General features: G+C 40.8%; 1 protein-coding gene across 1 annotated transcript in view; it reads right to left on the bottom strand.

The window, feature by feature from the left end:
* Positions 1–24388, bottom strand: part of cntn4 (contactin 4) — a gene marked incomplete at its 3' end in the record, with an annotated part of 143989 nt that extends 119601 nt beyond the window's left edge. Inside the window, exons 1-2 of the mRNA XM_079186634.1 lie at positions 24260–24388; positions 9030–9166 (exon numbers count right to left, since the gene is read on the bottom strand). Of these exons, the coding sequence (XP_079042760.1) occupies positions 9030–9084 (55 nt within the window). The 5' untranslated portion in view covers positions 9085–9166; positions 24260–24388. The remainder of the gene's footprint in view (positions 1–9029; positions 9167–24259) is intronic.
* Positions 24389–26868: the final 2480 nt, after the last annotated feature.

Raw genomic sequence — 26868 nt, 5'->3', positions numbered from 1 at the left:
TTCTACACTGCCCCTCGGGGACAACTGTTTTGTTTTTGACAGAACTAAATTCGTAGATTATAAACTCTAAACAGATGTGATTTTGCAAATAGAGACATTTTGCAGTTTAGAAATGTCAGCAGATGAGCAGGATTCTTGTCCATTTAGCATAAGAATCATGATAAAAAATAAATATTGTTTTTGAATGTCAGCATGCGCAGTCCTTTGCCATGACTTCAGCAGTTTGTCCTCTTTTCCTATTTGCGATGACAGTAAGCTCGCAGTGGTCAAGTGTGTCCTGCTCAGGGCAGGCTGTGACTCACTCGGTGAATCCAGTCTTGGGGTGACACATGGTTAAATGGCTGCACAGTCCCCCCGAGCTATGTGTCTGTCTCAGCATTAGTGCTCTCCCAGCACTGGCTCGAGCTGCTAAGCTGCTCACTGTGCATTTTAGATGAATACTTGCATTGGCTGCACTCCTGACACAGTCTTCCTAATAAAGGTTGTAAAAAGCTGGAACATAGTTGACAAGTTGGGGACACGAATAATGTGAAGAATCAGGTGAAAACTGAACTGCTGAACAGAGAATTTTGATGCATTCCTCTGAGTGTAAAATGTAGGTAACTTCGGTTATTTAGCTCAGTAACTTGGTTGAGCTAAACCTCGGCTTAAATGTGGAGTCATATGGATATATTGGCCGATATAAGCTTATTGCAGATATTTCCTATTATATGTTGACTGACAATTAACAAGAAAATCAACAATATGGATCAAATCAACATCAGTATTGGCCCCAAAAATACAGTATCAGTTTTACTTAGAAGTTACTTGAAATAAGAGTTGGGACTTGGATGTACAAGAGAAACCTTTAAGACAAGAAACAGTTTGTACCACACATCTACAGTGCTGATTGCAATATGATATCAAACTACTCTTTGTGATCACAAAATGTCATTAAACCTGGCAGGAAATTTGGTGCTACAACCGTCTAGCCTTAATAGTGTTGGTGATGGTGGTGTGAATGATAGCTGTGTTTGGTAGTGTCGATCTGCCAACAACAATGATAATGAAAACAATCTTGATCAGAGGGATGATGATCTGTGGCTTTGTTAGTCAGTTAGCGATTGCTATGAAACCCCATTCACACCTAGCATCACAATGCGTCTTGTATCCAGATTGTATCTAGATCTGATTTGACCTGATGGAATTTCTAACTGGTATTAAGATGTGTCTCCAGTGTTCACATTGAAATTCTATCCCTCTGTCCAGCTCAAATGACGTCTCCTCTCGTTGGCATTGCAACAAGAACCCATTCTAGCTGTTCTCCACCATTTGCGAACCATTGCTTCATTAAATGGCTCACTTGCCAAGTTTCGCTTGTACACTTTTGCTGGATTAAATTGAATGGAGACACTTGGTCACGTCTTTACTACAACCAGGGCCGTCTTGAATATAATTTTTGACGAGCTTTCGTTCTTCTTTCTTACTAGTAGCTTAGCTCGCTAACTGGCAAATGGCTGCTTCCTTGCTGGTTTGCAACAGTCACGCATGATAGTGATACCATTTTTCCGCCCACGTAGTTGTTGTATGTGGATTGAAAATGTAATTGCATTTACACTTGTCTTTGATGTGATCACAATGCATCCTCAACTGTGTTTTGGGCATCTTTACACCAGGCGGCAACCTACGGGTCTGAAAAGTGAAGCCAACTTGCATTTTCTCTAATGGCCTTCCAGGGACGACTCCTCTGGTTGGAAAAATAAGACGGATTGAAAGGAAGAGTGCCAGTTTGTACGTTATAAAAATGTCTTATTTAGCTTTCTGTTACACTTTAAAGCGACAGTCCACAAACCGATGGTTGACGTCATGGTGACTACGCCATTTCTTAAATACAATCTATGGTTACACCTATATATAGTTATATACTTTCTTGTGGCCAAGCACTGAGATTGCAATACGATCACACGAAACACATTTTAATACAAGATGTAAAAGGGGAAAATAATTAGATTGTCACTCTTAGACACACTTTTCTTTATGCTCATTCTAATAAATTAAAAGAAGGTCAAATAGACACCTGCTATGGACCCCTGGAATCCTGCTCAAGCCCCCCCACCCCACTTTGCAGAACTCCAGCTCGGTGCCTGGTTGTTTTTGATAGCCTACTTTTACCATTTACCTCTCAGTATACGGTGTTAAATCAGGTCAAACAGTCTATCTGTGTGTGTTACTGTGATCTATTTTACTGTGTGGCCTTTTGTCAGGAAATCGTCTAAAAATAAACATATGCAGTAATCCAAAATGTGCCGAAAACTGACGGGGAAGGGTTACAAATAAGAGGATATCAGCGTCCTATTCATCTTTGTGCTCCCGCTCTCTTGCTAGTATTCACAGTAGAACTGCTTTGGTCTGTCAAATAGCAGTTTCCGTGCTGACAAGTGACAGTTTAAAGAAGCAAACTAAAATAAATCTCTAGTCCAATTGCAGGTGACAGCATATGAATTTAAAGAGCACGGCTCAGCATACATACAGAAAATAGGTTGAGGAGCACCTAAGCGAGTCCACTTTACGAAATAAGTTTTTCATCAACTCCCTCACAGACTCACATACCTGCCCTTAAAAGCACGGCAAAAGATCAACAAATATCTAGTGCAGATGTTTTTTTACCGAGACTCAACGTGGAGTTCATTGGAGATGCCGTCCTCTGTGATCGTTCGAGATAATACACAAGGCTCTGCAAGTGGAACTGTGACACATGACCCTTGAAGAAAATGTATTTTCTCCGTGCTGCTGGAGGCCCGCCGAAGGCTGCGAGCAGGTAAAAGACTCCATAAACGGGTTCAAGGCGACAAGAAGGGAGAGTATCTGCGCGTATGCTTCATGCTTTCTTGCAACTATTAGAATAGATAGTTCTGTCACAGCACATAAGTAGTTCACTGGGCAGGGGATATTCATTTTTCTATAGTCAGGACACTGATACATGGAATATGTTTCAACAGGGAGGGTCCATTTCACACCCACTGGTTTGTAAACGCAGAGAGAATGGAAGCCAAACTTAACAGGGTAATGATGTCATTTAAAACAAATTAATTGCAGTTATTTTGTCACGCTTATAATTTGGTTGATTAATTCAGCATTTAAAAAAAAATAAACCCAATTTGACTCCTTGATGACGGCACTTTTAATGCAGAAGAAACTTTGATAAAGAAAACCCCCACCACACTTTAATAAATGAACAGTTGAAGGATTTAGCCTTTTCTTTAATATGTATGTAAAAAGTTGCCACTGTTTTGATTATTGTTGTTTTCATAAACACCCATTGCCATTTATTTTATTCTCAGTCTCCCTGACCTACTTAGGTTCTGCACAGCAATTAGTTGCAAAATGCCTCTGATTAGTTGTTTTGTTTTTTTATCCGGACTTTTCTTAGGCTTTCACTTCTGATTAGGCTCCTAAGTAAAAAATGTCATCAGCAGCAATCAATTCGAGATATCTGTTTTATTTATTTACGTATGTAGTTTTTGGCCCATTATTGCAGATTGTTTTGCAATACATAGCTGCACTGTTATAATTCCTAATGGCCGGAATCTTCTAGGATACATACGGAGACAGTGGTAGTAATGAGCAGGAGCTCTGTTGAACTGCAAGGACGACTCCTCTATGGGTGAACAATACGAGTTCTGCTCTGTGTGTGTTGTCTGAAGGTCTTGGCCGGAAATTGATATCGTAGAAGGCTTTAAAGGAATGTATCGTTTCAATGTGGTGTTCTCGAAAAAGATTTAATATTGTACAATTTCAGCAGCATTTTGCTGTTCACGCTAACTGCTGAGGTTTTGAAATATCCTTTTTGAGATTTCTGCCAAACCTAATTCTGCTCCTGGTGGTAAACGAAGAAAACAACAGTTGAGACAGTTGAAAAAGCCTCAACATTCCTCACCAGAAGCAATATCCTGGTTACTCTGATTGATCCACTGTTGTAAACACAGACCTCACAGTGCAATAGTGAGGTCGGCAGAATCAATTCCTGGGAACGCTCAAAGGTGATGTTTTATATTTATATATATACGTATATACACATACACTGTATATACTGATATATATATATATATATATACACACACACACACACACACACACACACACACACACACAAACACACATATACATATATACACACTGTATACAGTATATATAATAAAGAAATCTAAAAATAAAAACAAATTTTATGTATTTTATGTACATTGTCCTAATGTATATATTGTAATGTATGTATTGTATAGCTTTCAATGTCATCTCTCTAATTTCCTTTATTTCATCTATATTCATTTCATTTAAATTATTCTTTATCCGTTTTTTTCTTGGCCCGTCTCCTGTGCTGCTGTAATATTTCCAAACTAAACTCTTATTCATCTCATCTTATCCTTGGTTTTTGTCTGACATTTTTTCTTATTTCTGCAGACTGGACTCACAAAAAACAGTTTATTGTTTATTTAGTTGTTACCTCAGCAATAACAATCTTCTTGGGCTCCATAAAACAATGCCTGTGAATATCACAGATGGGAGATGTATATCGGCGGATACTCTTACTTCAGAGGGAGATGCTTATGAACTGATTCAATCACACACACACACACACACACACACACACACACACACACACACACACACACACACACACACACACACACACACACACACACAGTTCCTGGGAGAGTTTGTAAGTATGAGCATAAATCATGTAAGTGTGCTCCGCAAACAATCCTCAGGTGGATAAAGCTCAGAGACAAAAAAAAAGATATACGATCCCCCTTGGTTCCCTATATGATCCTCTTTAATGAATATTCAAATATCTGCATTACAATTCGAATAAATATTTAATAATGCATAACGCAGAGGATTAGCATATTTATTCCTACCAGCAGTAAGCTGGGGGCAGTTATCTTTACGCGTGAAACATTAAAGAGGCTGACACTAACCAACCATTTATTATAACTTAGTAATGCATATATGATGTGTTTAATTGCTCAATTTGTTAGTCGTTTGTTAAGTAACACACACTGTGTGTGTATTGTCTGCTGTATGATTAATTATTTCAATTTCACAAGTTTACAATGTCTGAAAAATATAAACCTAATTACTGTTACTTCTAGAACAGCAAGAGAAATGTGCAATGCTTGTAACTGTGTAGCCAGTGTGCATCTATGTGTGTATATATATATATATATATATATATATATATATATATATATATATACACGCATACATACATACATACATATATATAGGTGTGTGTGTGTGTGTGTTCAGATTGTGTTGGAAATTCATGTATAATCTATTATGTATATGTTGCAGGGAATAGATTAACATGTGATGTTTAACATGTACTGGTAACCTCTAAGATGTTCATGATGGTAAAATAAGAGCACAGTTCTCTCTCCAGAGTCGGACACAGAAGTGTGGCGGAATAGGTCGTGAGGCGAATAAATTAAAGACCATGGCGTGGTTAATTAATAACTTGCTGCGAACTGCTATTGAATATATATGAGAATGTACAAAGACAAATGTTAGTTTCTTTTATCCAACTTCAGTTAGAGAATCACATCAGAAGGGAGCGTCTCGAGGGACCGCTCGGACATCGAAATGTGAGTGAAATGTGAATACTTTGCAAGTTTTTTGAAATGCAAACATAAAATGACAGTCTTAAAGCACCTTCTCTTATTTGCGTTCTCTAGCATGCACAAATGTTAAATTGATCGTGATCTTCAGCCCCACACCTACAGTATAAAAACAAACCTTAATGTTTTTATGAAAGTGTTGGTAAGTCAGCTGGAACATAGAATATGCGTTCGCTATGTAGGATTTCTTTCTATGTTTACTAGCAGTTGAACACACTGTCAGTGTCCTTCTAGTCCGTGCGTCCCCACATCTCTAACAGAGGTGAAAGATGTTATCGTGACAAAAGTACGAGCGTAACACCGAGGTTCACAAATACAGGATTCCACTTATTTTTTGAGTTATCAGTAGAATTGAATCAATGCCCCCTTCATCACTTTGTCTTACATTGGCCTCTGTTGATGCAGTCATCTGGTGAACAAGCAGGTGACTAATTCCATAATGTAATTGGATTTTTAGATTCAACTGGCACGTATGTCGTTATGAAGCTTTTTTTTATTCATTTGTGCATGAAAAACAAATCAACTTATAACTCCCCAGGCTGAGGAGTGGAACTAAAGCTGCAATAAACATCTGTACAATTCCTTTCCCCACGCCTGCATGAGCTTCGCTCTCCTTGCAAATCCATTCTTGCAGTCTGCAGCGTATTAAAGCCCAGCTTTTTAGGGCAGCATATCGTGCACCATTCCTGCTTCCAGAGTAGTCCATTTTTTCAGCCACCTCTCTAATCTATATCCAGGCCATATCATCCATTGTAAAGTGAGTTTTGTTCAAAACTGATAAGTGCGAGGGTTAGTACAATAATCCTCTTCTCAGGCTTAAAGATATAGAAATGCTCCGTGACGTTCATTTCCAGCTCGGCTGAAAACACATTAGTGCTATGGAGGTCTGAGTATATGCATCCCTGAAATGTTCATGCCTGGTGAATTTTGAAAGGAAGATAAACCAATTTTATTCTAAGGGCGACCCTTTCACAGTTGTGGTTCATGGATGTTCTGTACACTGTAGTTTAAAGATGTAGGAACTGTGTCCTTATTAAGCAGCTTTTCCCATGATGTATAACCTGCTCTTGCGCTCACATCAAAGCTGCCTCAATTAAAGAGAAGATAAATATTCATCTTTAGACAATTGCAGAAATCTGCATACGATGTGAGGCTATTACCTGTTATGGCCTTCTTGGTTTGAGCGCATTAAAAAATAACCCCAAATCAAATTGGATTCCTGCTCAAGCTAGAATCATGCAATTTTAGGGCTAGATCAACACAATTCTTGATACTACAGATGATGGGACTACATAAGAAAAATAGCCTTTTGGCTAACTCTGGCACATTTACAGAAACGTTTTTATTAATGTGCACTGTCCCGTATAAAATACGCAATTTGATACCACTGTCAAAAACCAAATAATTAACACTTAGACCTAGTTAGGAAGTTACAAAGGTCATAGCCCCTTGCCAATATATATTTTATTTTGCTGCGAAAACATCTCCTTGAAACAACTATACATAATTTAAAAAAAGGTCCACTACTCATTTGCATTACTGGGCTGTTGATTGGCGTCAGATCACGTTTGCACCTTTGATGAATTTCTCCATAACAGAAATAACCTCCATGAGGTGTCAACACCATGAGGATTGAGCTACGCCCAAAGCACGCTGGTCAATTATCACCAGCCGGGCCGCGGCCCGATCACGTGGGATCGTTAGAGCCAGATGAACGGCGACGGGCACAGGGGAAACCACAAGGCCAATGCAATATAGAGATTTAAACAAAGCGGATAATCAAATGTGCACGAGAGGGCAAGGGGTTCAGGCCTAATGTGTATTGAGTAAAAAGAAGGAGGGTTTTTATCAGAAGCCAGAACCAGATAGAGCCTTTTATTCATCTTGATCCGTATAATACCTGTTGATTAAACAGCCTGAGTGATTCAACTGATGCTCTCTGGTGACCCGTCCTATTTGTAAAGGAGACAAATTAAAGTCCTCCATCAAAATGTGATCAATGCCAGAGAGCCTCTGGCTGAAATGGGCAACATGGATTAATTAAGCTATTTTTCAATTTAACTGCACGTGAAATGAACGATGGACTATTGACGATTTTCCTGTTCACTCATTTATTCTTTTGTGCCGTCTTTCAATTTGAGAAATGAACCTCAATTTAGTCTTCTTTTACAGCAGTTCTTTCACAGAATAATTACCGTGGCTACAATATTTACAGTATTTTTTTATATATTTTGTTGATCGATTGATTCAATCCCTGATTAATTCATTGATCGGTGACTAACTGAAACTAAAATTGTGGATCAATTTTGACAGGTCTAATTAGGGTCATCAGGTGAGTTTAACATAGTTTATAAAGGGCCTTCTGGAACACACTTGCATCTTAGTTACATTTAATTCAAAAAACAAAAACAAAAAATTGTGTTGCATGTTTAATATGAACAATGAAGTATTTGGATTAAGTTTGCAGCATAATCTTAATATCTAATTTTACAATGGAAACGCATTGACAACCAAGACTAATTTCCTTTTCACCGAGGTCAGCATTAAAGCTTTCCTGTGAAGATTTGTGAAAGCAAAGACCCACTCACAAAAACACTGCACCACAGCACTACTAGTGGTCGGAAATCCAAAGGGCACCTTTAATGTGTGTGCTAACTTCAGCACATTATATGAGCCTTAAATAGTAATGCATTGATTTATTAAGCATTATTTGGAAACTTGTCGATTTGTCTAACTTTATATTGTTAGTTTATTATTGCATTACGTGCCTAGATTGTCCATAAAGTTGGAATATTTATAGACACTAATCTAACAACATTACACAGCACTGTACTTTGTACAGTACATTAGCCATCTAATATCCCTTATGTGATAATTTTTGTAAAGATTTGTGTAATGTCTTTGCTATTTAGGTTTCAGGCAGGGGTTTGCCAAATTATTACTGTAGGTTTCCACTCCTGATAAACTCCTGCCCTTATTTATGATCTAGGTTATGTGAAAGATAATATTTCCATCCCCACTGGGATGCGGTGAGCTCTCCTCATTCACATTCAGGATGATGTTGCTAACCTTTTCCGAGTGCCACACACACAACACTAAGGCGGAAGTCAAAATGCAAAATTGCCTGCAATTGGAAGTCTTTAGCAGACAATGGCTTACTTAAAAAAAAAATAACCGTCCTCGTTGAATAGATGCTACATTTCTTTTATTTCACACCAGTGCGGCAAAAGTGTGTCTGCTTATGGCTAATCTACTGGAGGTTGCTCCTTTCTAAACTACGGCTTTCATACTGTCACTTGCCCCAAATACATATGAATAAGGACTTCACAAAGGCAGCTTTGGCATGCATCAAAAGTTCTTAATAAGATACTTTACCTGCAAGGCACCCCATAAGTGACTGCAGCACCAGCAGTTTCCATAGCAACATCATCTTCAATTTTGTAGGGTCAAAGTAGACTCACATCCAATCACAAATGTCTGGAATCCGACTTGCACCTTCCTGGTTTCCCAGTCTGTAGAAAAAAGAAAAAAAGAACGCATGAGCTGAGTTCTCATTAGCAGCTTCGTATGTTCCTGCTCAGCATGCACATTTAACAAAAACAGGAAAAGACAGCGGGAATGTAGAAAGAGCGCAGCGATAGCATCAATTGTGGACTGCTCATATACTAAGTTCAAACCTGTGAGTAAATGGCGTATTTATTCAACCACCCTTTAAAATCTCCACTATGAAGTCTTTTGATCCCTCTTCATCAAAAAATCCACAGCGCGACTCACTCCGGTTCCCACTTTTCTGAAAGTTGCTCCACAGGATAGAAGAAAGGGGTTTCAGTTTGGGGACGATGGTGGGCACATTAACACAAAAGATCTCATATACATTCATTTTCATATCTCCAGCAACTCCAGGGACGGGCTACTTTTAAGTCAATATGAAAGCAGAGCCACTCCTTTAAGTTATCCAAGCATTGTTCCTGCTTGAAGCCTTCACAGCTTTTAAACTCATGAAAGGGCAAAGGCAAAAGATGAAAAACGGCCGAAACATCTCGAAGAATTTCATAACAGTCGTGTGTTTTTCCCCTCAAAACAGACAATATCTCCCCGGGGTGAGGATTAAAACTTCAACATTTTTTTGAGTGTCACAAAGGCATCTGCTCACAGCGCCTGAAACCTACGGAAGCCCTGAAAGTCAAGTAAGAAAAAGAAAAAAAAGTAGTTATCCATTTTCTAAATTTAATCAATATTCTCTCTTGTGTTTATGGCTTGAGAACAAGTGAAAAACGGTTTTGCCAGCATAATCTTTCTGAGTTCGTAATTTGTATCTGGCAGTGAGGTGTGTGTGAGACTGGGGTCTAAACAGTAGGTGCAGCAGAGTGAGCAGGTGCACTGACAGAGCTGATTAGATGAGTGAGAGATAGAGTGACAGGAGACAAGGGGCAGAGCTGTGACACTAAAACATACTACGCATATATCGAGCGTATATTGACACACCGTCACCGATACGTGCAAAATGACGCTACAGTAGTATTTAGCGCATCATAGTCTTGAGTACCACTGACCAAGCTGCGTTAATTGACACATCGGTGTGAGAATGTGTTGCCTATCCCAGGCTGAACATTCAAATTCTAATTTTGGAACCAATTTGATAGGAATTTGGTTAAAAGGGGTTGCTGAATAAAGCGGGATGTAAATAGGGCACTCGGAAGAAGTGAGGGAAGATTACAAAAAAAAGTTTGAGGAAATGTCAGAGACTGCCTCTGGAAAAGCTGTACTGATGTCAGAATTAAGGCAATGCAACTAGTTAAGAAGAGAAATCTTCCTCTTGCAGAGCTTCACTAGGAAACAAGCAGCTTTAATGCCACGTCTCCCGGGTGAAAAATATATTTAGAGTTGAGGCATGTTCGACAGAAACCTCTCAAGAAATTACAACTATTTGTGTAATTTTGCAGTTACGGAGAAACACAGGAGAACAATGTTATCCCACCCCTGCTGTGATTCAGCATAGACAGCACAAAGTAAAACAGAAAATGAAAAAGAAAATGTGCTAAAGAGTGGAACAAACTCACTGAAAAACACACAAAAAGGAACTTGAAACAGTTTGAGTAGGCCACCTTCTCATTAATCTGAGATGCTCTACTTCCCAGCTCTGTCTCCTGTTTCCACCTACAGAAAAGACACCTTTTATCTCCACACATCATATAGAGAGTTGTCGGAGTCTGTCTTGGGTACATCAATGGTGCAAGGCTGTGCCTTACTCTTAGAGAGCGGTTTTATGCATATGAAAGTGGGTCTTATGAAAGCACCAAGCCCTGTGCCTATTAGGCTAATGCCTGTTGTGTCTACTGTGATGGTTTCCTTTTAACGTGTCACATCAGCGCCTAATTTGATCGATGAAATTAGTATAAAACATTTAGCGTGACTCACAGGAGCAAGACCGGCACAAAAGCAGAGCTATGTTTTGGGGACATTCCTAAGCGTTCAATGTATCCAGTAGGTAATATGAACAGATGGAAAGGCCATAGAAGTGTATACCCTTTACAATTTTAACAAGTTAAAGAAAGAAGCCAAAATGCCCTGCAATAAAGGCCCTTTTAAGAACAATAACTATGTTAAATCTTGCTGCCAACCAAGCACAACAATGCTCACAATGATCCGCTGTATTGCTCAGTGCACCACAACCCAAAATGAAATATGCATACGCTGGGAATAACGTGGACACGATGTATGTATTTATTGTGTATGATAAAAAGAACTGACAACATGCAAGTTATGATTGTGGTAACGTTACTTTTTCTTTAACAGAGGACTTTGTATGATGTAGAGATTGTAGATTTGTGATTTAGGGCTATACAAATAAAATTGAAATTGAATTGAATCACTTCAGCTCCAGCGAGAGTCCATCCTGTTTCCTAATCAACTATTGAAACGTTAAAGGTTCTTTGTATAGAGTTTGAATCATATCTATTGCCTCCACACGGCTTCATTAGGAAACAAGCAGCTTTAATGCCACGTCTCCCGGGTGAAAAATATATTTAGAGTTGAGGCATGTTCGACAGAAACATCTAAAAACTATTTGTGTAATTTTTGCAGTTACAGAGAGGCACAGAAGACCAATGTTATGCCCCCCCATCCTGTTTCCTAATCAACTATTGACACCTTAAAAGTTCTCCATATAAAATTCTGAGCATATCTATTGCCTCCACACAGCTCTCAACATGGCGATTGCTGAGCCAGCGGCTAGAAGCTAACAAGCTAGCAGCTTTTAGAAGACGTGCAATAAGCACATAGGCAGAGGGCCTGCAGGCAGACCGGTAGGTATGTAGAGAGGCAGGTAGGTCGTCCAATCATTTTATTGGGCCGAATGAAAGGATTTACAGATGCATGATTTTTTTTTCGTCAGAGCATTTCATTTAATAATTGCTTTAGGGATGTTAAGAGAATTCCAGCCAGCAAATATAAGGAAAAAAAAAGGTTTCTAAAATCCATTACCTGCCCTAGATGTAATGCAGTTAATGCATTGATCTGTATCGTCATGGTGGTAAATCTCGTTAGAGGGCACAGCACGCACTCATAGAGCTTGTTACTTCTCTACTACTGCTTTTGTTAAGGTCTGTTTCTGCAGGTCGGAGTCTTGCTTCCGCTCCCTCCACCCCTTTTTTCCAACTCGACCTGATAAAGCACCCGGACAGCTAAAGATAACACACTGCCTCACAAACTCGCTCTTGCCTATTGCCGCTGTAATCTATTTAGTTACTTGATGCTGGGGAAAATGGAAGTTGATCTATGTTCTGGATACACAGAGCATATCCAGCTGTGCCTTGTTAACGAAGGCACTGGCGAGGTTCACAGGGCTTACTTGGGCATGTGATGGTACAAGTGCGACACACATCGGGACACATTCCTCTCTTTGCGTGCTCATTTACAAGGACCACATTTGGAGGCACTTCACAAGCAAAAGCAAAAGATGACAAAAGGACTTAAAAGAAGAATTAAAAGGTTGACGCTCTGTAATAGTTAAAAATACTCTGTGCACGGCAGTATGAACTATTTTGTGGGTCAGAGAACGATTAAAATATTGCAAAAAGCATGAAAGGATGAATGGATTCCTCCCCACTGCCACTGTGGTACTAAAATAAGAACAGTTATAAGCTATTACTGCTACCAATACTACCACTATTTCTGCAAGGACTTATACTAATGCTACCACCACTATTACTACTACTACTATTGCTATTGCTAACTGTGGATACTTCTCACTGCATTGTTATTGCTAACAGTAATAACTACATTAATAAAGTAACTATAACTCCCATTTTTTCACTTCTTGTCATTCAGATATTGACTGGTTTCTTGCCGTAATTCCCATGGGTTCAATACCACTCAAGCATCAGATATTATAAAGAGCAAATACTGCAACTAGCCTTTGTCAAATGGAAATGATTGATGATGCTTCAGGGTATAAGGGGGGGGGGGATCAATGGATTCAGTCAGTAACACATTACCAGAACATGTAAAGAGTGACAGACTTTCACCCATACAGCTAACTGAATATTTCATGTGCAAAACGAGGACATTAACCGCCAAATGTAAACATAGGATCATTTTGTACTTATACAATAGTCGCAAGGTTGTTATGAGAAAAGCTACTGTGACACTAGGATAGGAATTTGTGGAAAATGTATGCATGACAAAGTATTCACAACATTAGAAACTACCTGCTGTAAAGTCTTTGAGCAAAGAAATGAATCCATCTATTTTGAAATTGCTCCTTTTATACCTGGATCCATAGATAGAAATCCCCTGTTTTGTTCCCCTCAAGAACTTTGCACCATGTTTGCTGCCCAAAATTTGGCAATGCCAAGAACAGTCCAGAATCGACCCATTTGCACACGCTTGCTCAAAGAGGAAACTGATGCCATTGTGCAGGAGGTGCAGAATCACGCCTTGAATTAAACTAGCCCGGGAGGAGATAACACGTTTGGTTAATGTACTGCACCGGTCCAACGAGATCCATCGTCCAATGTTCAATGATATCAGGGCGGAGAGCGACGCAGAACCAGCGGTGATCAAAGGGACAGTTTGGCTTTAAGAGAGGCATATCTGCCAGGTGCTTTACTAACAGCTGTAGAGGATGCGGCCACGGCCACATTGTTGGGAAGTTATTTCAAGTCAAATTGGCTCACATTCACTAACTCTTTTGCTTTTAAAGCTTTTGAATGAAATATGATCCATGCACACATGTTGTGGAAGAAGCACAAAAGTGTTGTTTTGATCTGTTCTGAAAGCACAAAGACCTACAGTAATTCCTCACCGCGCATTATCAGGAGGACGTTATTCAAATTGAACATTTTTCTACACACAAATGTTTCTGTAATTGAGATGACCATGGAAATGTGACGCAGAGAGAAGGGAGCAATCTCTGAAATCTTTAGGGCGGCGTCTACTATTTGAACAAACACTTATCTAGTCAGTAAAACACAAAGGTATTTATTTTACACGGGTATGAAACTTGTTACACAGAACCATCTGAGAGGACGCCATTGGAAACTGTTTGGGATCAGGCAGGCACTTAAAAAATAAATACTTGACCATCTGTCAATCAAACTCTTGCCGAACTCAGTCGGGAGAAGAGTAAAAACGTTTTCCATCAACAAAAACCTTCAGTGTTGTACTTTGCTCGCATTTCAAAGAAGAAATACTATTGCAGCATCAGCGCTAACATCTTCAGGAGCCGCCATTGGTGTTTAGAACATTCACCTCTCCGTGTTGTCTCGCACACACCTAAGCTACGCCCCTCGCTGCCTGTAGCTCCCCACAGGATGATGATTGGTCCGTGCACTGGCTTGTCGGAGACAAACGCATTACTTGAAGCTTGACAAGATGGATTTCCATGTGAAATGTGATCCGGCGATTGTGGTGCGGCCTGGTGACATCGTGAGAATCCATCTTCCGTGCAAGGTAAGTGAAACCAAACAAATTCTCTGACTTTCAAGTGTAACTATACTGTTTCAAAAATATTTTTTACTAAAACAATTGATCAGTTATCATGATTTTCCTCTTAATCAACAGACATATTAATCATTTCAGCACCCCATATCTTTCCCTTTACAAAGAGTAAGTCAGCAGCACCTATCTCAGCTGCGATCATCAAACCTGAGCACATTTAATTAGAAATACTGTAGTTGTTGCAGCTCAAATCTTTTGCAGACGCTGAGCTACAGGCAGCGAGGGCTGAGATACCAAAGCCCTGTTGATAGAGATTACAGCGTCTCTATGGGAAACGCAACATTAGAAAAGTTGTACAAGGTCACATTTAGTCTCAAAAGGCAAAATCTCCATTGAAGGGCCATGAGTGCTCTTTCTGTGTGTTGGTTCAGTGAGGCAAGAAAAAAAACGTTGTGCTTCACTTTCACGTTGTCCTCCTTGACCTAAATGAAATTTGTGGTTGGTTGAGTGCAAACAAAGATTCATGACGTGCACACTGGAAGACTTAGTTATTGAAAAGTAAATGCAGATATTGCAAGGACTTGGCGACTGTGGCGAAGTGGAGAACAGGGCCGTCCTTCGGCGGTTCGATCCCCGGCTCTGGCTCCGCTAGTTGCATGTTGATGTGTCCTTGAGCAAGACACTTAACCCCAAAACTGCTGTGCCTACGGTGTAGATATGTGATAGAATCTGAATTGTAAGTTGCTTTGGATAAAAGCGTCTGCTAAATGACTGTAATGTAATGACTTGGTCTGCTATACGGTCTTGGTCAGGTCCCGTGGTGTTTCTATTTATATATAAGAAAAATGGTGGGGCACCAACCATGACAGAGTGGCCAGGTCGTATCCATACACACACACACACACACACACACACACACACACACACACACACACACACACACACACACACACAGACACAGACACAGACACAGACACAGAGAGAGAGAGAGAGAGCGCGTGCAAGCACTCACACAAGTTACAAAACTACAAGCCTGAATTACAAATGCAAAACCGAAGACTAACGAGAGTCGGCTTTCTTGGCCTTCTAAATATGGACTTATGATTGTTTGGCACAAAGTAACAGTTATGTGGATAAATGGATCCGTATTTCGTATCTTATCCCAAATGAATAGTGGTCTACTCCACAGCCTAGCCAAAAAGACATTATCTTTTTTCTTATTGTCCTTGGTTGAAACGGATGAACGAAATAATAGAACTTTGACACAATGACGACAGTATCACATTTATCTGAAACGGTCTGCTTAACAAACAGGGCCTCTCTGGAATGCCTAATTATTTCATCCGAGAAACAGAATAGCTGCACGTTGTCCAAACTTAACTTCAAATGAGAAGGTTGTCTTCCTAGATGCAAGAAAGCTCATTAGACACTGAACAAAAAAACTCTTTAAAAGGGGACTTCAATCAGCAACAGAATGCAAGTCATGATCACAGACGCCACAGCATTTTTTCTACTAACAATTAGACATCCACTGAGCAGCAGCAACATGTGCTCACTAATTGGCATGTTACCAAATTTGTATTCAGAATCTGTGTTGCAGCAGGAAATTAATCTGATACACAATATTGTTTGTAAATGTGGGTAAAATATTCGGTCACCCCGAATGGTCAACTGTTCGATCTAAGGAGCCATCGCAGTGGCAGAAAGATGTGGTTATGAAACAAAGGATAATTCCATTCTAGCTATATATATATATATATAGGGTGCTGAATGTCTGATTTTGACCTCACGCCAAGTCCCGCCCCTCAAACGCAGACTGGCCAACCATACGGTAGATAAGCCATCTTCGACCAGGGTTTATCAACTATCCAGCTGTGTCTCATAGACTCAAAAGAGTCTATGAAACGTGGTTTCTCCCAATAAATCAAGATATATATATACACCATTTGATAAATATCAGCCTAGTAATAATACTGTTGACAGAAATTGGAAAAGTAATGTGCAATGTGAAGTAGCACTATGAGAGCGCTAAATAAAATGTAATTCATGAAAGATTCTCTAAAAGCAGCTGGGAGACGCATAGAAACAGGGTTTGTGGCGCTGTAACAGCTGTCTGCAGCCTCTCTCTCACTGTCTCCTCACATGTCTCAGTCTCTCGGTCCATCAGCACCGGTTCTCCCCCCTCTGCTCTTCTCCCTGTAGACCAACAGCTGCACAGCAGAGGATGTACTTCCTGAGGCAGCTGAAGAAGTTCAACCTGCCAAAGACAATGATGGTGCACTTCTAGACTGCCATCATCGAGTCCATCCTCTGTCTCCTCCGTCACGGTCTAGTACGCTGCAGCCACCGCCAAGGACAAGGGCGTGTCATTCGCTCTGCCGAGAGGGTGATTGGCTGCAATCTGCCATCCCTCCACGACTTGTTTGCTTCCAGGACCCTGAGGCGAGCAAGAAAGATTGTAGCCGACCCCTCTCACCTGGACACAAACTTCTCGAGTCCCTTACCTCTGGCAGGAGGCTGCGGTCCATCAGGACCAAGACCTCACGCCACAAGAACAGTTTCTTCCCTTCTGCAGTTGGATTCATAAACAACGCCCAGCACCAACTCAGACACATCCCCAGGACAATTTCCTACTGTTACACACCCTTGCACATCTTTCTCTATTACTATACACCTGTCACTTTAATAATATATTTTGTAGTTTGTTTATCATATTTTATTGTACATTTTAATATTTTTAAATGATGTCTCATACTATTGCACTGTTCATTGTTATGCACCATTCACCTAGTCAAATTCCTTGCATGTGTAACGTACTTGGCAATAAACAGTTCTGATTCTGATTGTCTCTCTCCCTTCACTTCCATGTCGTCTCCCTGCTTTCTGTGGATTACTACAATGGGGGGATTATGGTATAAGGAAGGACCAAGTTCTATTTAAAACCACAAAAAGCAAGCAGGCTGATCCTGGTCTGTCATTATGTCTGTCTATCGATCTTCTCTGATACGTTTCAGTACCGCGGACAGAGACAAAACCACACACCCCCACACACACACACACACACCCACACCCACACACACAAATGAAAAAAAGATCTGCTGCTGATCAGTCAACAATAGGCAAGACCTGTCCGTTCAGATTTGACCATGGAAATAGAACCCTACAAAACATACATAGAAACAGTGCGCACTGGCACCCAAAGGTTGTCTTTAAACATTCGGACATTCAGATGCGTTTGGTACTATTCAGGTGCCCTTGAGTCAGACACTTCAGACTAGTGGTACTCAGCAGCTCACACGTCTGTGCGAGTGAAATATAATAGTACTCAGGAATGTGTCTTTGCAAAAAGTTAAGTTATTGTATGTTTTATCAAGACACACTTGGGATGATAAAACCATTTATTTTATTTAGGCCTCTAGTTTCCCTGCGGTGTGGCTGTACGTGGAACACTGGCACGTACAAGAATGTAACAAAAGCTATCAACATGTAAACAAATAACAAAATCACCTATTTAATCATTTCCAGCCCTATGAAATATCTATATATCCCATTGTTTTAAACATATCCTTGTAGGGTTTAATGACTTTCCAGTAAGTGTAAATATATAACTGACATGCTTTTATGTCATTTCAAACAACAATATCATCTTTGTGATTAGTATTGCCTCTTGTGTCTTTGTCCCATGGATGTGATGTGAACTTCCATCCTCTGATCGAGACCGTGAGATAAGTATGAAAGGAAAAGCTAATAAGCCGACCTGTGTCAGGACTATCATTACTCTTTGTTGTGAAACTTAACATCAGTTTTAATTCATCATTTCATATATTAACATGTAACACACCTCTGCGGTATTTCAGGCTCTTACATCCAGTTTACAGACAATTTTACGCTAAACTAGAAGACGGAAGAAATGTGTGGTTTGTAGCTTTCATGAAATGAAGGTGGTGCCTGAGAGTTTGCACCATTAAGGGGTCCTCCAAAGTGATTTAGAGTTGAACTTCAGGACGAGATATCCTGACTTTTATCTGTAGTAAAGGACATAGACTGTACATTGGAAGTGGATGTCACCCATTGGTTTTAGGACTACAGTTTACGGCTACAATTAACTTTTATGAACAGAAAACACCCTGTGAAAGGGTTAAAGTTGAAGGACAAAAACACGGACAACTCCCAGACCAGACAACACCGTGGTAGCGACCTGTATCACAAGGTAGCCACGCCCTCAATCATTCATGAACATCATGCTGTATTGAAGACGACTTGAAACTAGTGATTGAGACCATAAACTCATGTTTACAATGTTTACTGAGGTAATAAATCAAGAGAGAAGTAGAGTCATTTTCTCATAGACTTCTATACAATCTCACTTCTTTTTGCAACCAGAGGAGTTTAAGGCACTTCCGCATTGGCTTCCCTTTTCAGACCTAGATGTTCCAAGCTCTAAAATATCTGGATCGTACATTTCCCATGATACAACTCAAATAGCATTTTCCATTACACGATCCCCCACCCCACTCCAAAAATGCTCAATTCTTTCGCACTCCAAATCGTGATGATGATTACATCCTTAAACCTCCTTAAACCTTCTGGACTGCATGATTTAGTGAATTACAATAGTTCACTGTTCAGTGACAATTCCGCCTCTGCTGTCAGTACAGAATGCTACTTCAATATACTGGCTAATCAAAAGGCCATTTGAACATGGAGTGTTGAATTACTACTAATAATAATAATGTCACTGCCACTTGCACTGTTTTTTTTGTTAAAAAGAATAAAAATCACTTTTTGAGTGAAATAACTTGAGAAAACTTGTATATACACACCACCGTGGATAATATGACCTCGCTACTGCCTTCATTTCCATTTCTTGTCCTAATTTCCTCCTTTCACTCTAAATAACCCTCTTCTTCTTCTTTTAACATAATCAACAAACACTGTTTCGTCTGATGCTCCAGTTTTGAGTTCCTACACCCTTTGTAAGCTCCGAAAGCTCCTCTCAAGGACGATGCACGGATATTTTGTAGTTTTAGAAGAAATACAAAGAACAATTCTGCCTTTTAGGTGTGTTTCTGTTTTGTTATAAAGTGTTATTTTTTCATGCAACTTAAGGTAGTTTAGCATCATACAATGCTCTATGTCGATATGGCATTATGTATTCTTTTCTTTTATGAAATTAGGTATTATTTCCTTTTGTTTCTTTAATTATGTATATCTGTATTGAGGCAACTCCTGGTTTTTAAATGTGCTATATAATTAAACTGACTTAACTTACTTTAATTTATTTTTAATTTATTTTTATTAATTTACTTTTTTTAATTGTAAGAAAACATTTAAACATAAAGGGGAGGATGCCACTAAGTTCAAAGCCAGCCATGTGGTCTAAGACGGGCTATTCAGTCTTTGAAAGCAAGCAACATTTTCCCCAAAAAGATCTCGTGTTTTGTAAAGGCTGCGTGTATTTAATCGACGGACATCAAGAGAAAGCAACACGGTGTTGAGGATATATTTGTAACATTCTTCTGAGTCCTTTGATCTTGATTCAGATGGAGAAATGAACAATGCCCGGTGGGGGGGGGGGGGGGGGGGGGGGGTTTGCTCGGCTACTTACATTGCATTAAACAAGGGAGGAAAGATGGCTCTGACACGGGAGCCACACCCAGCGGAGCACAATACCCCCCTGAATATGTGTGTGTCTTTGTGCGTCTCCAGTAACAACAGAGTCAGGTGTATCTCCAAGAAGAGCCCCGGACCCGCTCTCATCCTGAGAATGCTTGGAGAGAAGATGTTTGCCGGCCTTATGTAAGCGCATTAAATAATGCAGCACTCCCGGTGCTCAGATATCCCCCCCCCCCCCCCCCCCCCCCCCCCCCCACACACACACACACACACACACACACACACTGAAGTTGGTTGCTGCTGTGTGTGGCGTTGCTCTTGTTAAGCACTCAATTAAAAGCAGATCCCAAGGAGAGGCAGTGCGCAACAATGTTTGAATTAGGAACCGTCGCCCCGGCTCAGACAGTCTGTTGAAGACTAACCCCTGAGGACCGCGGCGCCTTGGAACCAAAGGCGCAGAAGTGGTGGAGCATCGCGAAAAAAAAAAAAGAAAAGCTGAGGAATTATTTCCAATGTGATTGGATTACAAATGGGGCATTTACAGAACCAATGAGACTGGATAAATAGAGCAGGAAACGGGAGCTGTCTCCATGATCCGTCTCGGCTCTTTTCATCCTTCAATCTAAACATTAAAGATGAACAGAGAGATGGGACTCGCGTAAACAGCGCCGAGGAGCCCCGCTGTATTTTAGTCAAGTGTGCTTATTCCTGACAAGTTGCGTCAGGCCTCCCAATGCACAGCGGCGTGCTCACGGGCGCTTTTGATGCTCGATGATGGGGCGTAGCTTTGGTTTTGTGTGAATCACACTTATTCGCCTTCCTTTTAACTGAATTGTGCTTCATCCTGTCAGAGGGAAAGCAAGTGGAAGATTTTGCGTGCAGATATAGGATTTGTCTCAATTAAATCCAGTCTGTCCCGGACAGGAAAACTGAAGAGAAACAGCCTTTTTGAGAGTTTTCTTCTTTTTTTTGCAGTAATTTTTATTTTTATACTTTTGCAGATGTGGTTCCTCTAAATTATTCTTTTTTTTGTTTTGTTTCCTTCCATGCCGACTCTATAAACCCCCTTGATACAGTGACACAGAATCCATCTTATCTGTATCTGCTCCTGGAATGCAGCCTAATTATAACCAATGTATATTTTTAAGAGTTTGGCAAGGACATAAACATTTACTTTTCCCACCGCTCGCAGCTCAAGCTTGTCAAACAACTCCATTATGACGGATTCAAACAAGTAATGCATGGCACACATAAAACCGCACGGCACTCCGGTAAAGTGGTATCTGGGGTCTGCAGCTTCCATTTTCAGCGCTGTTTGCTTTGAAAATCCAGCAGAGTGAAGCAGCCGTGCTCAACAATTGACACCAGGCATTTGTTTTTGTGTTTGCTGCTTGTTGCAGTGTTTATCCCCGGAAAGTGATTTCTAACCAGATCAGCAGGGGGAGGGCGAATAATACACACACTTCAGATGTTATGTTGTCTAGAAGAGTGGATGCAAGGATGATGGATGCTCGACAGCAGGTGAAGGAAGAGGAAAGAAATGAGCTGAACAGCACAACATCGCAAATCTTCACATTTAAGAAACAGGGAATCGTTGCTTGAAAAATTACTGAAACGATTAATCGATTATCAAAATAGCTGCCGATCAAGTTACTGATGACTGACTAATCAATTCATTGTAAACTGAAACCAACCAGTTTCAAGTCTTCTGTTTATTTCTTATGTCTTCAGGCCTCTAAAATGTAACCCTGTCTCCGTCCTAATTACGATGCCATACAACTAATGGAAAATGTTTTTTTTTCTCCCGGATTGTATTTGCAGTCAAAAACAGTTTAAAACACGTGGTTCATGTAAATAAAAAATTTAAAAAATGCTACAAAACTACTTGTTTATGTTTAAGCAACATGAGTACTTGCTTAGGTTTCGTAAAACATCATGGTTTGGCTAAAAATGATGTTATTCAAGCAAAGGACTTTCAACTTTTTTGACTTTTGGTTTCACGCGAGACACGAACGGCTGTCTCCTGAGTGAAAGTCCTGTGTTTGTTTGACCCATCCATCCACTCCGAAGTCCCCACCTTGCAGATTTCTGCAAACCATCATTAGAAATGTATTTGTGATACATCAAAAACGAATGTTACTTCCAATTCCCTCGAAATGTAATTCACAAATCGGTTCTGTTGTCTGGGTGTAGGAGACGGGGCTGCTAAAGTGTTAGTATAAAACAATGGGATGAACCACTCTGAGGACTCTTGGGAACTATTGCCCGAGTCATATTTTGCTCCAACAATATTTACAGTGTTAAAGAGCAAACCACTTGTAAAAGGATTGTCAAGCCCAACGAGGTAGAAAACAGCAGGAGGATGAAGTAACAAGTAGTCTATTACCCCCTCCGTCTGCACAGCTCAAACAACTGACCAACTATCATGATTAATGTGAAGTGTCCATGTGGCTGTAATGACATCATGTGACAGAACAAGTCCATGTGAAGAAGACTATACAGCTCTGTTTGTTAGAAAAGAAGGAACCAACCACACACATTCTCCCTTTCTTCTTTCTTGAGCTACATTCCTGGAGAGACATGAAATAAAAATGACCTTTCTTTGGATACCTCCAGCCGGAAAAAAACGCGCGATCAAATTTTCATGCCGCGCCTCATCTAAAAGCACCTATCGCAGGATATTTTTAAACCTCACTTCTGATGAGCGTGTTGGGCCTCCAGGACGCCACCAGCCGCTGGAGAGCCGTGTTCCTGCGAGACGCAGCCGTTAGAGGCGAGTCAACACGTTCATTGAGCTTCGGCTTGAGCCTGGAGTACCTTGAAATCTACTCCCCATTCTTTCTTTTTTTATCTTAAATATTTATGTTTAGATCTCAAGAGAGTCTGCGCTCTCATGTCCCTGGCTTTTGGGGGAACTATCGGCTCTCACGTTTCATAAATTCAAGGCTTCTTAATTAAGGTGAGGGTTTTCTCTTGTTTCCCTCTGCCAACCTTTAATTCATCTCTTGTCAGGCCCTGTGAGAAGCCCATGCACACATATCACACAGAGGTCACTGGAGCTGCTCCCCAGTCAGCCACAGGCTTCACGGTGAACGGACCAATGCACGTTTCACCATCAGATTGGCTGCTAATTTTGCAGCACTATAGCGCTGGTCTGACAGGTGTTACCATGACATCAGGGCATCTTTCCCTGACTGCGCCCGGCTTGATATTTTGTGTTTCCGGAGCAGAAATAAAAACATTTTTTTTTTATAAATTGAGCTGTTTTGGCAGAAGTTGCCGCGTCGGATGTGCTTAAGCTGCACAGATGCTCATATCTATTAAACATATTAAAAGTAGGCTTATGTGGCGTTTGCATTGGCCATCAGGCTCGGCCCCCAACACAGGCTGTCCATTGGGTAGTTAAATGATTCGACCAGCTGCGCTGACAACAACACCATGAGAGCAGTGAGGTGATCAAACTGCCAACAGCAAACAAAAGTTATTTCAATCCAGTTCGGTTCATCCTTGAAGTGCATGAATCAAGGTGGGTTAACCTGTGCTGAAATATTTAAAAGGTTGCAGCGTTGGAGACTAGACGGCCACACACACACACACACACACACACACGGTAGGTGGTCGGCACGGCGGCGGCATAATCAACAAAATCCGCAGGGATTATTCATGGGAGGGTCAACGCACGAGGATTACTAAACATCTGCACGGATCGCAGACACGCTCGCTCTTTCTCACACACACACACACACACACACACACACACACACACACACACACACACACACACACAGACAGACACTGGCAGATTACTTTGCTTCAATCATGATAGTCCCACAACAAAGTAGACGCAGGCAAATGAGATCAGCCGAGGGTGAAATTCAGAGAAGGCAATCCCGTCTGCTGCACATCGTCAAGGTTTTAACGTAATCTGTGAAAAGTTAGGATGGAGACTGGGCTTTGTTTGAGCTGATGGAGATGGAACTTGAAAGGTGCTGAAGTTGCTATATATAAATATAAATATATATATATATATGTAATAATAATAGTCTTACCTGTCCTCGCGGAAGCGATGTCTCATAGGAATTCACAGCCTCAGATTAATCCGTATTGTACCCTAAACAAAATTCTGCTGCACAGACATCACTGTCGAGTCGCGGCGGCGGCGACTCTTCCGGCCACAAACCCCCCACCCAAAAAAGAAATGTTGGTGCACGCAGGAGATGCTGGCTCTTTTCTTGCTTTTGTGTTGGCTCTTAATTCGCGGGGCTGGGCCGCTCCGTGCTGCTCCGTGAGGCTCCGCTACTCGAACTCCTCCATCCCTGCCTCTCCTTCTGTGTGTCTCTCTCTCTCTCTCTCTCTCTCTCTCTCTCTCTCTCTCTCTCTCTCTCTCTCTCTCTCTCTCTCTCTCTCTCTCTCTCTCTCTCTCTGTGTGTCACGCGCACAAGTAGCCTATCTGACGGCGCGGCGTCTCGCGGGTTGCTTATTGGAAAGTGAAGCCTTGGTGCGCTCACTCACTCCGATGCGTCAAGTCGCTCTCTCTCTCTCTCTCTCTCCTTGTGCTGGAGCGGGACGTGCGCGGCCGTCGGAGAAAGAGAGAAATAGAGAGAGAGAGAGAGAGAGAGAGAGAGAGAGAGAGAGAGAGAGAGAGAGAGAAGGAGCGCTGGCTTGTCTGACTGTCTGAAACCCTCCCCGCGGCTCCGGCCATCCGAGCGGAACAGACTCCTTCCTCCGAGTACTATTCCTACTACTACTACTAATAATAATAATAATACTACTAGTACTACTCTTTCAACACCTCCTCCGCTTGCTGCACCTGGGATGTCCAAGCAGATGGACCATGTGGTATAGGCCTACCTTTAGGCTGGCTGGTTAAATAGCCTTCTGTAGTAAACATCCGGGAGGCTACATCTTAACAGCTGTACAATAAAGCACACATTTGATGTAGCCCATACACTCCCGATGTATTATTCAACATAGGCAAATGAAAAATACTACTGAACCAGCTCCAAAACAATCTTCTAGCAGGTGAAATGTTGTCCAACATTTTCTTTGTCATCATTCTTATTATATTAATGAATTTCTGTAATAATTCTTATTTAGGATTCATTTATTTGTAAGTGTGTTCCTCCTTTTTGACATATTTGTTTACATGGGAACATTTTTTGTAATCTCTGAAAATGATGCGTTGTTGTTTACAGGTGTTAAGGAGTAGCCTCCTTCTGCATATGTTCTGATAAATTGCCTCAAGTGATGTCACCTGAGTCAGCGTCGGTGGGGGCTGAAGACTAGTATATTAACAACCCCCTCCCAAAAAAAGTCGAGGTAAGAAAGTAGTGGTCCTCTCTGGTTGAGGCTGGTGGCTCGCGGCTACATTAGCAGCTACCGACATAACACACCCGAATCTCTTATCGCGGCGCCGGCTGGCAGTTGAGTTGCATCATGGGTGTAGGAGCCAGGTATTCTTCATGAATTTTCATAATTTTATGAGAATTGCTTTTAAATATGCTGTTACCTCTCTGGGGTCCGCATCACTTTGTAAGATAATCTACTGCCTGTGAATTACTTTGAAAATATAATCAAACATTTTTGAATAAATAGTTGAATTATTATTATTATTGCAGACACAGCACTGCAATTAAATTACTGGATATACATGGACCCCCTTAGAGCGCCTGATTGGATGCACGCTTGAAAGATATTAACCCATGTGAGTTGTTAAAAGTGAAAACACTTTCAATATTTCACTTCATATCATACAAGCCTTTAGAATAAAATGACTTCTTCTTGAGCAGAATAAAGGCTTTCAGCATCTGCCTGAACAGTTCTCTAGAGAGGTAAATTAGCAACAGAATCCAGCATTGTCTCACTATTGGGTTTTTTGTACTCTTTCCACTGTGGTTCTAAAAAGAACCCTTATTCACTTGATTTTCCAGGTCATATCCAACAACAAACAAGGTATTTGGGGAAAATGAAATGTGTCAAATGAGGCGAGCCTGTAGCCTGATGCGCACTACGTATAGCTACGTAGCTTGACGTGACGTAAGTGACTTTATGTAAAGTGCGGTACTCCACGGGTATTTGACTGTGGGAAAGAGAGAGGAATTTCAGGATGTATATTTGTAAAATATATCATCTGCTTGCAGAGATATGATAAAGTTGCATTGAATTTCATTAAAACAAACAAAAACAAAATATAATTGGGGTCATAGTGACACCATGAACAACTCCCATGTTCCATGAACAGTCCCTCAAGTGATTCCACAAAGACTAATACCGCGCAATTTTCCCATTATGGTGAGTAAAGAACATGCAGAAATTGTAGCTTTCCCAACAGACAACACCGCCTAATCAACCATTTCCCTCCCCCATCGTTCATCTCTTTGTCTGACCATTCAATAGAAAAGAAAGAGGGGCTCCCTTCAATCAAGTCGGATCGCTAGAAAGGATCAATATTTGCCACTAATATTGACAAGGGAGGCAGGAGGTCAAACGGGTCTATGACCTCTCGACATCTCCACCTTAAAAATCAATGAGACAGATTCTACGAACACCTGTGAATCCGCCGGTATTCGTTGGTTCCAGCCCGCACTGTACACGGACAGTGATCGAACAGCTGAATCACGGACATTTACATAATCACAAAGGCCGGTCAGAGCTAAAA

This window comes from Pholis gunnellus (assembly GCF_910591455.1).
Source record: "Pholis gunnellus genome assembly, chromosome: 3".
Lineage (NCBI taxonomy): Eukaryota > Metazoa > Chordata > Actinopteri > Perciformes > Pholidae > Pholis > Pholis gunnellus.
This window is presented reverse-complemented; position numbering and strand designations above follow the sequence as displayed.